At 42.8% G+C, this 14,238-nt stretch overlaps 1 protein-coding gene across 1 annotated transcript in view; it reads left to right on the top strand.

Annotated features, from left to right (window-relative positions):
* GARRE1 (granule associated Rac and RHOG effector 1) overlaps window positions 1-14,238 on the top strand; it is a 50,220-nt gene that overhangs the window by 19,889 nt on the left and 16,093 nt on the right. The window contains exons 2-7 of the mRNA XM_059044337.2: window positions 1,253-1,462; window positions 6,776-6,916; window positions 7,134-7,229; window positions 7,354-7,515; window positions 9,761-9,919; window positions 12,351-12,448. Coding sequence (XP_058900320.1) covers window positions 1,253-1,462; window positions 6,776-6,916; window positions 7,134-7,229; window positions 7,354-7,515; window positions 9,761-9,919; window positions 12,351-12,448 — 866 coding nt within the window. The remainder of the gene's footprint in view (window positions 1-1,252; window positions 1,463-6,775; window positions 6,917-7,133; window positions 7,230-7,353; window positions 7,516-9,760; window positions 9,920-12,350; window positions 12,449-14,238) is intronic.

Here is a 14,238-nt window from a genome sequence, read left to right as displayed (position 1 = left end):
TCCCCAAGGCAGCGCCCTGAGAGCTGGCAGCTAGTGGGCCCTCTCAGCTATGCTCCAGTTGGATTACAAGCTCAATAAAATAAGTAATTTTTTGTTAGTAAGTAATCCACTGTATAGGCCAATGAAATATGAAATACCTTCCATTAAAAATGTTTTGAATGTTATGGAACATGATAAAGGAGTTACAGAAAGGTTTTGTTGTTACTGTTGTTGAATTTGGTATGGCTAAAACAACTGTAAAAGATTAGAGGGACATGCCAATAATCTGGCAAGTGTCTGCTCAAGTTGCTTTGCAAGCAGCAAATTCTTGCTGTCTTTTAAAGAAAAAAGAAGTAGGAAATCATAGAGAACACCTTGTAGCTGGAGTTAACACAAGAAAGCAAACGGAATGACAAGTGTCAGAGAACAGCTTTAGCCAATGCCCGAGGTTGGCAGATAAAGGCACATTTGTATCTGAAATGTTTATGTATGTAGTATATTTTTAGTACATATATTATAATTACATATTAATAGTATATATTAATATAGCTGTATATGGTAGTTTTTTTAAATGAATTTTCTACTTTAATGGACTACTGCATCAACCAACCAACTACTAATACGTATCAGGTGAGTGGGTTTCTACTGTTCTGACAAATGGACTTAACCAGTATGTTTTGTTGACTCCTAGAAGATGGGTCTATAAGCTTTATTTTGTGAGACTGGAAATATGACATACAGCTATGTTAATAACTATGTAATAACTATATTAATAACACTGTTACCAAAATAACCTGTATCTTTGGATTCCATTTCCAATGAAATGTCTTCTTATAGTCAAACTGACCTTCTGGATTTTTAATCACTTGGCTTTTACTCTGCCCTCTGAATACTGTGTGGACAGAATTGGAATTGTGGGTTGCTCTGGTTAAGCAGGAGCTCAGAGACAACCAGGGTTGGTGTGAGCCAGAGTCCAGATGAGGGGAGTGGAGAACAGGAGTGGAGGGAGGCTAGATGGGAAGTGGGAAGGCCCATTCGAACCTTGGGACTTTGCTATTTGGTTGAAACATCTTGATTTCTAGGTATCAGGCCACCCAGGTCCAAACGTGAGAACAAAGGCAGATCCTTCTAAAGCATGGTGACTTTTTAACTTCATATGATTTCAGATTTCCAGTTAATTGTTACCTCTACTCAAATTGATAGTTGAGAATTGATTGTGGTCATGCAGTAGCAACCCACAGCCTTAAAATCCCTGGCTCTCTTGTTTTCACAGGTGTTGGGGCGATGCTTCTTGACAGTGGTGCAGGTCCATTTCCAGTTTTTGACCCAGGCGTTACAGAAGGTCCAGCCAGTGGCTCACTCTTGCTTTGCCGAGGTTGTTGTGCCAGAAAAAAAGAACAGCAGCAGTAGCGGCGGCTTATCCGGCATGGGTCACACACCAGAACTGGAGGAAGCTGTGCGGTCCTGGCGGGGGGCTGCTGAGGTAACCCTGACTTTGGGGAGATTGGTGCCCTTTGTTCAGATAGGAGAGCCTCCAGAGGGCCTTTACCTGTTGGTTCTTAAAAGAGCCATTTTATGTAGAAGTGTGAGTTTTCAAGTGCTGTCATTAGCTTGTTCATTCATTTAACAGTGAATGTCTTTGTAAATGCCCACTTCATGCCAGGCATGTGCAGGCACTGAGGTAGTAGCCTCTACACACAGCCTCCTAGGAGAAAAGTCTTACAAAAACAGGTTTGAGGGGCCGTGATGGAGGTGTGCAGGAGTCCAGGGGAAGGGCCTGGCCTCCGACAAGAAGTGCAGCAAAGCTTCTAGGGAGAAGGGACCAGGGAGAAGAGGCTGGAGGGTATATGGAGGGTAAGTGGTCAGCCAGGTAGCTAGGTGGGGATGTAGTAGGCGATGACACATTTCTTGTTGGCATTTTAATTTTTTAATTTTTTATTTTTTAATTAATTTATTTAATTTATTTATTATTTTTGGCTGCATTGGGTCTTAGTTGCTATGCATGGGCTTTCTCTAGTTGTGGCAAGCTGGGGCTACTCTTGTTGCGGAGCACGGGCTCTAGGCGCACGGGCTTCAGTAGTTGTGGCTTGTGGGCTTCGGTAGTTGTGGCGCGCAGACTCAGTCATTGTGGCGCACAGGCTTAGTTGCTCCGCGGCATGTGGGATCTTCCCGAACCAGGGCTCGAACCTGTGTCCCCTGCATTGGCAGGCAGATTCTTTACTGCGCCACCAGGGAAACACCTTGTTGGCATTTTAATACTCCTTTGTTTCCAAGGGCAGAAGAAAAGCCTTCCAAGACGAGACTTTAACTAGGACTTACTGTTCCATTTCACAGGGTAAAAGAGACTTTATATTATATAACATTTCGTTTGAATCATTCGTCAATTAAATTGGCAAACTATTTCATTTTGTTTTAGAGATCTCCTTTAATCAAATTTTTAAACATGATTTTTCAACATTTTAACATTGTACATTCTCTCATTTTCTTACTTCAGTTTTATGCTGTTCTACTGCATTGTTGTTATTTCTTTTCAATTTCTTTTTCCTGTTTGCTTGTCTGTTTTGGTCTCTTTCATGTTAAAGACTCTCCTCTGCTTTCTTGGTGTTTATCAGAGCAGCCCTGAAATGCTAATTGGGGGTTGAATGTGGGAGTGGGACCTCTTGACTTCATTGCATGTGGCCGGGCAGTGGGGTCCACACCTTTATCTTCTCATCTTACAATGCTGTGGACCCTCCTGGCTGCAACCTCCTGATCATGCAGCTCACATTCACACCTTTCATACCTAACTAAGGTCTTCTGTACTCCACCTGTTGGCATCATTCATGCTGGGAATCCAGCCTAAGTGAGGCCTCCTGGTGCTCCTTTGACTACCTCGCCTTGACCTTTCCCTTCACCCACTTCTGTCTGCCCAGGCCTTTCTGCCTTCCTTACTGTGCTTCCAGCCAGTGACCCTACTCCACACACACTGAGAAAATAGAATCTACCTGGCAGCAGCCCCTCTTTTTCATGTCTGCCCAAATGACACCCCTCCCCCCATTCAGACCCTCTTCTCTTCCTTCCTCTTCATTACAGCAGAAGAGGTACCCTCTCCTTCTGTCCAAGGTCTGCCTATCCTCACCCTGCCCCCAACCTCAGGGCTTCTTTGGTGGGACCCTGTGTTTTCTCTCCTCCTCGGCATGCTCCCACCTGTACACAAATATGCTTACAAATAAAAATCCTCCCTGCCCTGACCTGTTTCTCTGCTCTTTTTATAGCCAACTTCTTGAAAGAATTGTTCACTTCACCTTTAATTCATTCTAAAAAAGATTATTATTATTATTATGAAATATTTTAAGCATATAGAAAATGTCATACATACCCATCTATATTACTTTTACCTTTGTCAAATGAATCTTCACTTTTTGCCCATTTGCTTCATACCTTTTTTTAAAAATAATTTTATTTATTTATTTGTTTTATTTATTTGTGGCTGTGTTGGGTCTTCATTGCTACGTGTGGGCTTTCTCTAGTTGCGGCAAGTGGAGGGCTTCTCATTGCAGTGGCTTCTCTTGTTGTAGAGCACAGGCTTTAGGCACGCGGGCTCAGTAGTTGTGGTGCATGGGCTTAGTTGCTCTGCGGCATGTGGGATCTTCTTCGAACAGAGCTCAAACCCATGTTCCCTGCATTGGCCAGGCGGATTCTTAAGCACTGTGCTACCAGGAAAGCCCTCATACCTTTTATTTATTTATTTATTTTTAACTTTTTATTTTTTAAAATTCATTTATTTTATTCTTTATTTGGATGCGTTGGGTCTTCGTTGCTGCGTGGGGGCTTTCTATAGTTGCAGCGAGCGGGGGCCACTCTTGTTGCGATGCACGGGCCTCTCATTGCGGTGGCTTCTCTTGTTGCAGAGCACGGGCTCTAGGCGCACGGGCTTCAGTAGTTGTGGCACATGGGCTCAGTAGTTGTGGCTCGCGGGCTCTAGAGTGCAGGCTCAGTAGTTGTGGTGCACGGGTTTAGTTGCTCCGTGGCATGTGGGATCTTCCCAGACCAGGGCTTGAACCCGTGTCCCCTGCATTGACAGGCAGATTCTTAACCACTGCGCCACCAGGGAAGCCCTCATACCTTTTATTTTTAACAGGAAAATATTATTACAAATTCACTTGAATTCCCTTTGTACTTCTCCACTATCATATTCATATTCCTTTCTCTCTAGAGATAAACTCTTTTGATTTTGGAGTTTGTGATTCCTATGCATATGTTTATATTTTTATTCTATTTGTATATATCCATAAATATATTGTTTTGCACAATATGAAACTTTATATAAATGGTATCATTCAGTTCACTAAAACCTGGCTTCCACTCCTACACAAGAACGTACCTTGTCTTGTCAAGGTCACTGGTGCCTTCCATGTTGCCAAAAATAATTGGCAGAAATCCAAGGATCCCGATGACTCCATTCAGCAGCTCACAGCGACACAAGCCCTGGAAATCCTCTCTCCTTGTGGAGAACCAGGTGTTCTTAGGTACCCTCTTAGCTCTTGGGCTAGCCTCTCCATCCACTTTGCTAGCTTCTCTTCAACATAACTTATGAATATGAGTTTCTCAAGGATCAGTTCTATGTGCCCTCTCCCCTAGAGGGTCTCTATCTAGTCTTGGAACTTTAAAAACTGCTTGTGGGCTGGGGCCACAAGCACACAAATGTGTGTGCCCGGTTCACTTCCCCCATGGGCTCAGGCCCCTATATTCAGCTGCTGCCCTCCTCAGGTCTTCAGTGGCTCAGCCCTTAGCCTTTCTGCACACACTGTTCCTCCTCAAATCTTCCCTGTGCTAGCATGTAGTGCCATCCCACACTGGGTCCTTTGTGCAAGAAACCTGAGATTTATTCTCCAGTTTTTCTGTCACATCGACATCCAATCCATAAGAAAGCCCTGCAGATCCTACCTCCAAAATATGACTGCAAATCTGTCCCTTTCTTTCTGTGTCCACTATCACTAACCTAGTTCAGGGAATCATTACTCTCCCCTGACAGCTTCAGTGTCTGGACTTGCTTCCTCCCTTTCTGTCTCGCCGTCCTTCATGTCTGTCCATTTCCTTAGGGTAAAGTGTGGACCCATCCCCATGACCTGCCTAGTCCCACATAGTCTGGTCCCTGCCTCCTTACCAGCCTCATCTTTGGCCACTCTCCCCTGCTCACTGGGTTCTAGTTGCTTTGCTGACATCTCTGCCTGCCCTACCCCCACCCCACACTTCTGTTGACTGCCTCTTCTGCCTTAAACTCAGCCTAAAGGATGATTTCTCAGTTTCTCGGGTGCTCTCTGTTACAGTTCTCTATTTCCCTTGGGATGTTTTTCACCATTTTATATTTTTTAATTGTTTTATTTGTTTGCCTTTTCTTTTTTTTTTTTTTTTTTTTTTTTTTTTTTTCTTTTTACGGTACGCGGGCCTCTCACTGTTGTGGTCTCTCCCGTTGCGGAGCACAGGCTCCAGACGTGCAGGCTCAGCGGCCATGGCTCACGGGCCCAGCCGCTCCGCGGCATGTGGGATCTTCCCGGACTGGGGCACGAACCCATGTCCCCTGCATCGGCAGGCGGACTCTCAACCACTGCGCCACCAGGGAAGCCCTTGTTTGCCTTTTCGACCCATGAAGCTGTCAGCTCCAAGATGGTAGGGACCAGGTTTTGTGCTCCACTGTCTATCCAGAGACACCTAACATAAGACCTTGTGGGCTACGTATTTGACTAAATGGAAGAGTTCTAGAAAGAGAGTCAAATAGTTTGACTCACAGTTTAAACTGTGAGACTGTTAGGGTTCAGAGAATGGTTGGTATTCATACAGAATTTGTGGAGCTTTGGAAATGTATGGCATTATAGCTGCTAGTTAACTTCCTTTAGTCCTGCAATTTTGGTAAATATTACAACTCCTACCTTGGCCTAGAAGAACAAAAATTAACTGTTAAAAAATGTTATTTGTTGCACAAATGTTATTGCAATAAAAATAGACATTGAAAAATTGAAAGACAGTTTAGTACATCAAATATATATTTTCCTGTATTCTCTAGTCCTGACCCATATGTATAGATAACATTTCATCACAAGACACAGGTTAATTTCTTCTTGTTTTTCTTATGTACTCTTCATAAACATATTTAGTGACTAAACAATAAGTATTTCATTTTTCTGTGCAGATTTCAAAAGTTCTGTTTTTCCTTTAACGTTACAGTGTATTTTTTTTCTTATTCTTTTCCTGTTGATGAGGTTTTTTACTTTGGTGTATAGGACCACCCAACCATATATATATTGTTTAATTCTGGAAACTCCAAGGGCCAATATCCTAGGGTATCTGTCTTTTTAAAGCAGGGAAATTTAAAATGTGAATGTTTTTAATGTGTGTGTAATTTATATGTAATATAGATATAAAATAAATAACAGGTAGGTAAGTCTTTTTTCCAGGGTTTCTTTTTTTTTTGGTCATACCACTTGGTTTGTGGGATCTTAGTTCCCTGACCAGGGATTGAATCCAGGCCCTCAGCAGTGAGAGTGCAGAGTCCTAACCCCTGGACCACCAGGGAATTCCCAGGGGTTTCTTAAATAAGGTAGTTCTTTTGTCAGGTTTGCTTTCTCTTCAATGCTTGATTCAGTCTTTCAGAACTTCTGGCTGCTTGCTCACTTTGTAATACAGACAATCCGGAATGTCTGGTTTATATCTAATTCTTAGAGAGTTTCTTGCTTTACTATAGTTGTTTTCTGTTTTTTAAATTTTGCTAGTATCTGTAAAATCCTCTTTTGCCTACCAGTCACCATTTCTGTTGCAGGCAACATCTAGACTAAGAGAAAGAGGCTGTGATGGCCGCCTGGCAGGAATTGAAGTTCAACAGCTCTTCTGTTCTCAAAGTGCAGCAATTCCTGAGCACCAGCTAAAAGAACTGAACATAAAGATTGACAGTGCTCTGCAAGTACGTTTTTCAGAACCGGCACATTAATATCTAAGGGATGAAAACAAGGGAGGGAGTTAAAGTTGTGATGCTGAACCAATTGGATAGAGTAATAAGATGGTAGTTCGCCTCATGTCTTTTAAATAACTATAGAAATTTAAAATTTCTGTTTTCATTGAACCTAGTCAGTTTATAATCTGCTATGTAATCTTGATTCTTGAAAACAATTTCTTTGCAGGCGTATAAAATAGCTCTGGAAAGCTTAGGGCACTGTGAATATGCAATGAAAGCCGGTTTCCACCTGAATCCAAAGGCAATTGAAGCCAGTTTGCAGGTATGCTCTTCTTTCTGGTAGCTCCTGGGAGCTGTGGTATGGCATTCATGCCATCCACATGAGGCAAATGTCTTGAGAGGTGAGCTGTGGGTCACCTCTCCTCTCCTATCCAACCCTTTTCCAGGGCTGCTGCAGCGAGGCAGAAGCACAGCAGACAGGGCGGAGGCAGACCCCACCGCAGCCCATGCAGTGTGAGCTTCCCACCGTCCCTGTGCAGATAGGATCGAGCTTCCTGAAGGGTGTCTCTTTCAACGAGTCGGCCGCCGACAATCTGAAACTTAAGACGGTAGCTTTCCTTGGGGTTCCAGCAACTCGGATGTGAACTTGAAAACAGAGTTCTTAAGGAAACCTGAGGGCTCGTAAAGAATCTAGACTAAAAAGCAAAACTTAAGTGAAGACGGGAGACACTGACCTTCCTCAGTAAACTGGTGTCTAAAAGCAGACTAGGGTGACTTGTTTTTTTTTTTTTCTCCATTTGGTAGGTCTTTATTGAGCATCCATTGGTGCCAGGCTAGGAGATTTGACAGCCCACTAGGTTGTGATAGGAACACAGAACGAGGGGGCCTCACCTGGAGGATTAAGAGATGTGACTCTTGAGAAGAGGACTTTAAGCAGAGAAAGACCTGAATAATAAGTATGGGGGTGGGGCTGAGGCTGTGAGATGGCCAGAAAGTGAGAGCCCATCCCAAGAGCTGAAGATCTTCCTTAGAGCTGTAGCTGGGGCCCCCCTGGCCGTCCAGGACAGTCACTAATGAGATTCGGATTTAATTGTCCTGAAGCAAGGCTTGGGCTCTGGCATTTTGTAAAAGTTATCCAGGGGATTCTAATATGTAGTCAGACCTTAGGGCCACCGTCTAGAACAAGGGGAGACATGGTAGTAGCCAAGGCTGGAAAAGCATCCCAGAGAGGCCAGAGAGCCCCCAGTGTGAGGACTGGCCTCCATCCCCAGGTGGCTGGCATCCCACCAAGACAGGTCGTGTAATGAGGTTTGCATTTCGGAAAGATCACCCTGACTCCAGGATGGACTGTGGCTGGGAGGGGAGCAGTGCTGGAGGGTTTTGGCCACAGCCCCATCAAGTGATAATGGGAAGCGAGTGGAAGCATCCAAGAGCCATCTAGAAGTTAAAATAAGCGGGACTCAGTGATTAATTGGCTGTGAGAGGGAGGGGAAAGGAGATGCGGCCCAGCTTTCCGGCTTGGACAGCTACTTTGGTGCTGTTTATTGAGGCTCGGGGATAGTCGTCATAAAATATATTTTTGGACGTGATTTTAAGGTTGCTTTTGAAATGTCCAAGTGGAGCTGTTCAGCAGGCAATTGGATGTATGGGTCTGGAGCCCCGATGGGATCAGGGCCGGGGTCCTCAGAGGCAGATGGTCGCTGGAGCCAGAAGAGAGGCCGGGGGATCCAGGAAGTGTGTGGAGAGGGAGGGTCCAAGGCAACTTTGGCATTTAAGGCAGTGGCTGTGACCATTTTATAGTTACACGGCCACAAATGAACTTCTTCAGTAATGTGCTGTGTCTGCCACAGCACACTCTCCTTACAGTATCTTGATCTGAGTACACTGATGCTGTGAATCCCAACTTGTTGGGAGAGTTCTGGATCACCAGTTTATTATGAGAGGACGTAACTCAGGAACAGCCAGATGGAAGAGATGCCTAGGGCAAGGCATGGAGAAGGGGCTTGGAGGTTCCATGTTCTCTCCAGGCACCGCTGTCCCAGCACCTCTGTGTGTTCACCAAATCAGAAGCTCCTAGGGTGACTTTAAATGAGACATTTGCCAAGTTAGTTTTATTCATAATTTTGTTTAAAATGTGTAAGATACAGGGTTTTGAAAGTACACTATAAAATGCTATTTATGATTAATGTTTCAGTGGACTTGCATAAATTAAATAAGAGGAGAAATCTTGTCATAATACTGAAGTAATTAGGACTGTTTGCAGAGCATCATGTGTGCCAGGCATTGTGTCAAATGCTTCCCATGCATTGTCTCAGTTAATGCTCACCCATGAAGTGGGTACTGCCCTTTTCCCCACTTGACAGATAGAGGAACTGAGGTCCAAGGCCACACAGCTAGCAAGTTGTAGACTGGAATTGGAGCTTATACAGTCTGTTTCCAGAGTCTGCATACCTGACCACTTGTTCATCCAAAATAAAGATGAGGTTTTCATTGGTATTTACTTTCACCAGATGATTTTGTTTTCTTATTCAGAGGGATTCAGAATTTCAAAATTCCTCAACCAGTTTGCATTAGCACATTGCTAAATAATGCTATATTTTGTGCTAGAATAGAAATCACATATGGGTATTAACGCACATGTATTCATGTCTAGCCAGTCACGCTACAGGGTTGAGAAAATCTTTGAAGGTAATTAACGATAATTACTTAAGAAATTAAAATGACATGATATGGGAGTACGTAAAATGCTCTTCTCTTGACGACTATTGTGTACCTGTAAATGAATTTCTACAAGTCTTAGAACCTGGTATGGCTTTATTTTGAGGTGCGAACTCTCTTTTTGTCAATCTGTAGCATACAATGTTACAGCTGATCAAGGAGGCAGGCTGCTATAATGGAATCACACCCAGGGATGATTTTCCTGTGACTGAAGTCCTGAACCAGGTGTGCCCATCCACGTGGCGGGGTGCGTGCAAGACTGCCGTGCAGCTGCTGTTTGGCCAAGCTGGACTGGTGAGTGAGCACGTGTGATGGATGGGGGAGAGAATAGAGAAGGACGTTTCAGGCATGTGAGGATGTGGTGTGGGCACCAGATAGAAAAGGTAAAGGAAGAACAGCATTAAAAAGTCTTTTTTTTTCTTTAATAGATTGATAATATGTATTAGCAGGGGACCTAGTTGCAAAATGATGTCTCAGGCTTTCCTGATTTTAAGGAAACCATTACATTAGTAACGATTTGATAGGACTCTTCACCTGGCCTGACTACTCTGGAGCCACAGTGGATGTCTTTCTGTTGCTCAAACACACGAAGCTTCTTCCTGTCTTAGGCCTTTGCCCCTGATGCTCCTTTTTCCTGAGAATGCTCCTCTCAGATCTTCATGTGACTCACTCGTTCTCATTTTCCTGATGTCAGCTCAAATATCACCTCCTCCAGTGCTATAAGTAGTGCCCCCATCCAGTCACTTTGTATCCCAGTTCTCTGTTTATGCAGTAAAATAGCAACATCAACTCAGGTACGTTTGGTCTTTTCACCTCTGCTGAGAAGAATAACTTTTGCCAAAGTTGGGTGGGGTCAGGAAATCAACATCTAGGTTTTTGTTAGGTACCTTTGACCCCTATACCTTATGTTCTTATCCCACTTTCTAGAATTAAATGACTGCTTTTTGAAGAGTTATAGCATTTCAGAGATTAAAGGAAGCTAATTAGAGATTTAGAAAATGAAAGAACTGTTTCTCTAATTCCTACTTTATTCATAAAAGGAGCTGTTGGGAGGATGCAGTCCTTTTGTTTGGTGTGAGTGAGTGTTCAGGTGGCCCAGCTCAGGGTGGTACTGCCTTGTAGAGGGCCAGGTGGGGGCCTGCCCACAGTGGTGAGTTACGTTTCCTTTAAGATCTGTTCCTTAGTATAGGAACCCCTAAGAAAAAGAGTAAACTGGAGACCCCCTGCTGAAGTATGGAGGTTCCCAAAGACCATTTTAGCTGAAACTAGGAGAACCATGGCAATATGCTCTCCAGAAAGGAGTGTGTAAAATAAGGCAGGAGGACCCAAAGGCCTTTTTTTTTTTTTAAAATTTTAGCTTAGTTTTTAAAATATTTATTTATTTATTTATTTGGCTGTGCCAGGTCTTAGTTGCCACATGCGGGATCCTTAGTTACGACATGCAGACTCTTAGTTGCAGCATGCATGTGGGATCTAGTTCCCTGACCAGAGATTGAATCCAGGCCCCCTGCATTGGGAGCACAAAGTCTTAACCACTGGACCACCAGGGAAGTCCCCCAAGGGCTATTTTGAGAAAACATCGTTTAAAAAATAAGTCCCATGTCATTCAGAGAGCAAAAACTTCTTCCTAATCCCCTCTGCCTTGATCCCAGGGCACCTTTGTTTGTGACTGATAAAGAACCTTTAGATTATTGTTCTGGGGATGGGAGGAGAGAGGAAACACCTGCCTGTTCCAACAATGGCTATTACTTGGACAGGAAGTCTTTTCCAAAGGACATTGCAGACCAGCTGTGAGAACTCTCTTTACAGCCGTGGAAATCAACTCCATTAGAGGCTGAATTTGGAATCCTAATAAGCAACTCTGCATGGCTTTGCCTTTTCTGAAATGTTACAGATTTGGTTTTAAAGTGTTTTATGACTATTTTCTTAAAATTATTTTAGTTATTTGAAAATATATTCATCACTTGGTCAGACTCTTTAAATTACAAAGCATACTGTATCATCTGTGTAGTATTAAAGACTCCTCCAGGGAGTTCCCTGGTTGTCTGGTGGTTAGGACTCCATGCTTTCACTGCTGTGGCCTGGATTCAGTCCCTAGTCGGGGAACTGAGGCCCCACAAGCTGTACGGCATGACCAAAAAATATGAAAAATAAAAAATAAAGGCTCTCCTCCAAATAAGAGGAAATCATTGAGAAAAGGGTTGGTTCTTCATTTTTCCTGAAGTAATTTTGTTTTTATTGATGGTTGAGGATAAAATGGGCTTTACAAAAAGCTTCATCCACTTCTAGCTTGGATTCAGTCATTACAGATAGGCTTTTCTAAAGCATTGGTTTGATTTTTAATGACATTTTTACTTCTTTCACATTTTTACTTCTTTCAAGTGCATAAAGTGAAAAAATACTTAGGAATGAAACAAAAGAAACAAAGTAATTCCTAATTAACATATTTACAATTTGGAAGAAGTACTGAAAATGATTGCAGAGTTTGCTACCTCCTGCACCTCGAATGTGTTTCTGTTTATTGAGGTATTACTGTTTTCAATCATCTTTATTACCTGCTTTTGTCTCCGTGGGGCTCCTGACTGGCCTCTGCGTATCTGTCTTGCTGGGGAATAGTTCTTACCAGAGACCAGAGTTACTCAGCATTGATAGGCTCATGCATTTGATTTGTTTATGATCCGTTTTCCTCTCTGAAAGCTGATTTTTGTTTTTGTTTCTCTGTTAGGTGGTAGTTGATACGGCGCAGATTGAAAATAAAGAAGCCTATGCCCCACAAATCAGTTTAGAAGGCTCCAGAATTGTGGTTCAAGTCCCATCCACATGGTAACGTGACTCTTACATTAACACAAGCCTAATCTCTGATTGATGTTTGCACATCTTTGAAAAGATTGCATTGTTGTGGACAAACCCTACACTAGCTCACACAACAGGTCTTACTACTTGTGCGGGTTTGTGGTCAGTGGATGTATGTTAATGCCATGTGTCAGAATTATCGGTACACGATAAGGAAGCCAAGATGTCTGAAAAATAATCTCATTGACCAGTAATGCATCTAAAATGTTATATACTCATGGATCCTAATGAGCAATATTATCTTTTTGTGTTACTGAGTCCACGGCTTCTGAACAGAATATATCATTTTCTCTAAGTCACCCAGCATTTCTTTAAAGCTGAGTACAGAACATAGAACTTCTTCTCTTCTTCCATTTCTTCTCCTTCCAGCAACAACCCTGCTGATCTGGAGCTCATGTCATTACACACCCAGTGTAACTGCAAATCTGGAGGCAGACTGAGCTGTTCTCACTTTTAATTATTTGATTATATTTGTAAACTTAAAGTATTCTTCTTAATCTATTCAAACAAAAACTCCTACAGATCAGGAAGAAATGGGCAAGGCACATGGACAGGTAAATCAGAAGAGACATGGTCAACAAAGAGATGAAGAACATGTGTAACCTCACCTAACAAAGGAAGGCAAAGTAGAAAAACAATACAATGTCATTTTGCCCATCATGTTGTTGAATTGTTTTAGAATAACAGTACTAGATTTGGCCCAGGCTGTACAAAAACAGGCACAGATGTTGTTGAATAAATCACACAGCCTTTCTGGAGGGCAGTTTCATTTGTCAGACGTCTAAAATAAGGGCTCTGACCTCAGCAGTTCCACCTCTAGGGATTTATCCATGTGACGTGCACACAGATTCAGCTGAAGGATCGGCATCACAGCTTTACTAGTAAACAAAAAAAATTAAGCCTATATTGGAAGACTTTTGCTATTAAAATTATGATCAGAATGAATATTTAACTATATAGAAAATGTGTAAAGCATTTAGGTAGGAAGAGATAGAGTTAGTAAGGAACAGTGGCACTATTGGTGCCCATGTGGACTAAAGTGGTAGCTGGGTAATACATTTGAATTGTATTTAAATTATTTCTTCTTGAAATGTGACGGGGGTGGGGGGCGTCCAGTGGAGATTCTGCGGAAAGTTTTAGAATTTGTTGATATATATCAAGTAAGGGTTGGCAGTTTACTTCATGTCCCAAAATCTCCCTTTTATGAGTTTCTTCCCCAGATTTCTAAATTTGATTATTAATATGACATAACATTAATTTATATACATATCTTCATTCCTGTCAAACAGTAGTTGTGGGGTTTTTTTGGCTGCGCCGTGCGCCTTATGAGATCTTAGTTCCCAGGCCAGGCCCTCGGTAGTGAGTGCGTGGAGTCCTAACCACTGACTGCCAGGGAATTCCCCAAGCAGTAGATTAAAAGCTCACTTTTTTGTAAGATTTTTGTGTTCCTGAATTCTTTATTTGTTTTCTAATTCAGGTTCTTATTGAAAAATATTAAACTTAACCAGGATTCTCATTTTAAAGAAAACATTTTCAACTCCTGGATAATTGGGTGAATATAAACAGTTAGTACTAAAATGGTTAACCCTGGGGCTTCCCTGGTGGCGCAGTGGTTGAGAGTCTGCCTGCCAGTGCAGGGGACACAGGTTCGTGCCCCGGTCTGGGAAGATCCCACATGCCACGGAGTGGCTGGGCCCGTGAGCCATGGCTGCTGAGCCTGCGCGTCCGGAGCCTGGGCTCTGCAATGGGAGAGGCCACAA

This window comes from Kogia breviceps, chromosome 18, assembly GCF_026419965.1.
Source record: "Kogia breviceps isolate mKogBre1 chromosome 18, mKogBre1 haplotype 1, whole genome shotgun sequence".
NCBI lineage: Eukaryota > Metazoa > Chordata > Mammalia > Artiodactyla > Physeteridae > Kogia > Kogia breviceps.
The sequence above is the reverse complement of the archived record's forward strand: the minus strand, read 5'-3'. Positions and strand labels throughout refer to the sequence as shown.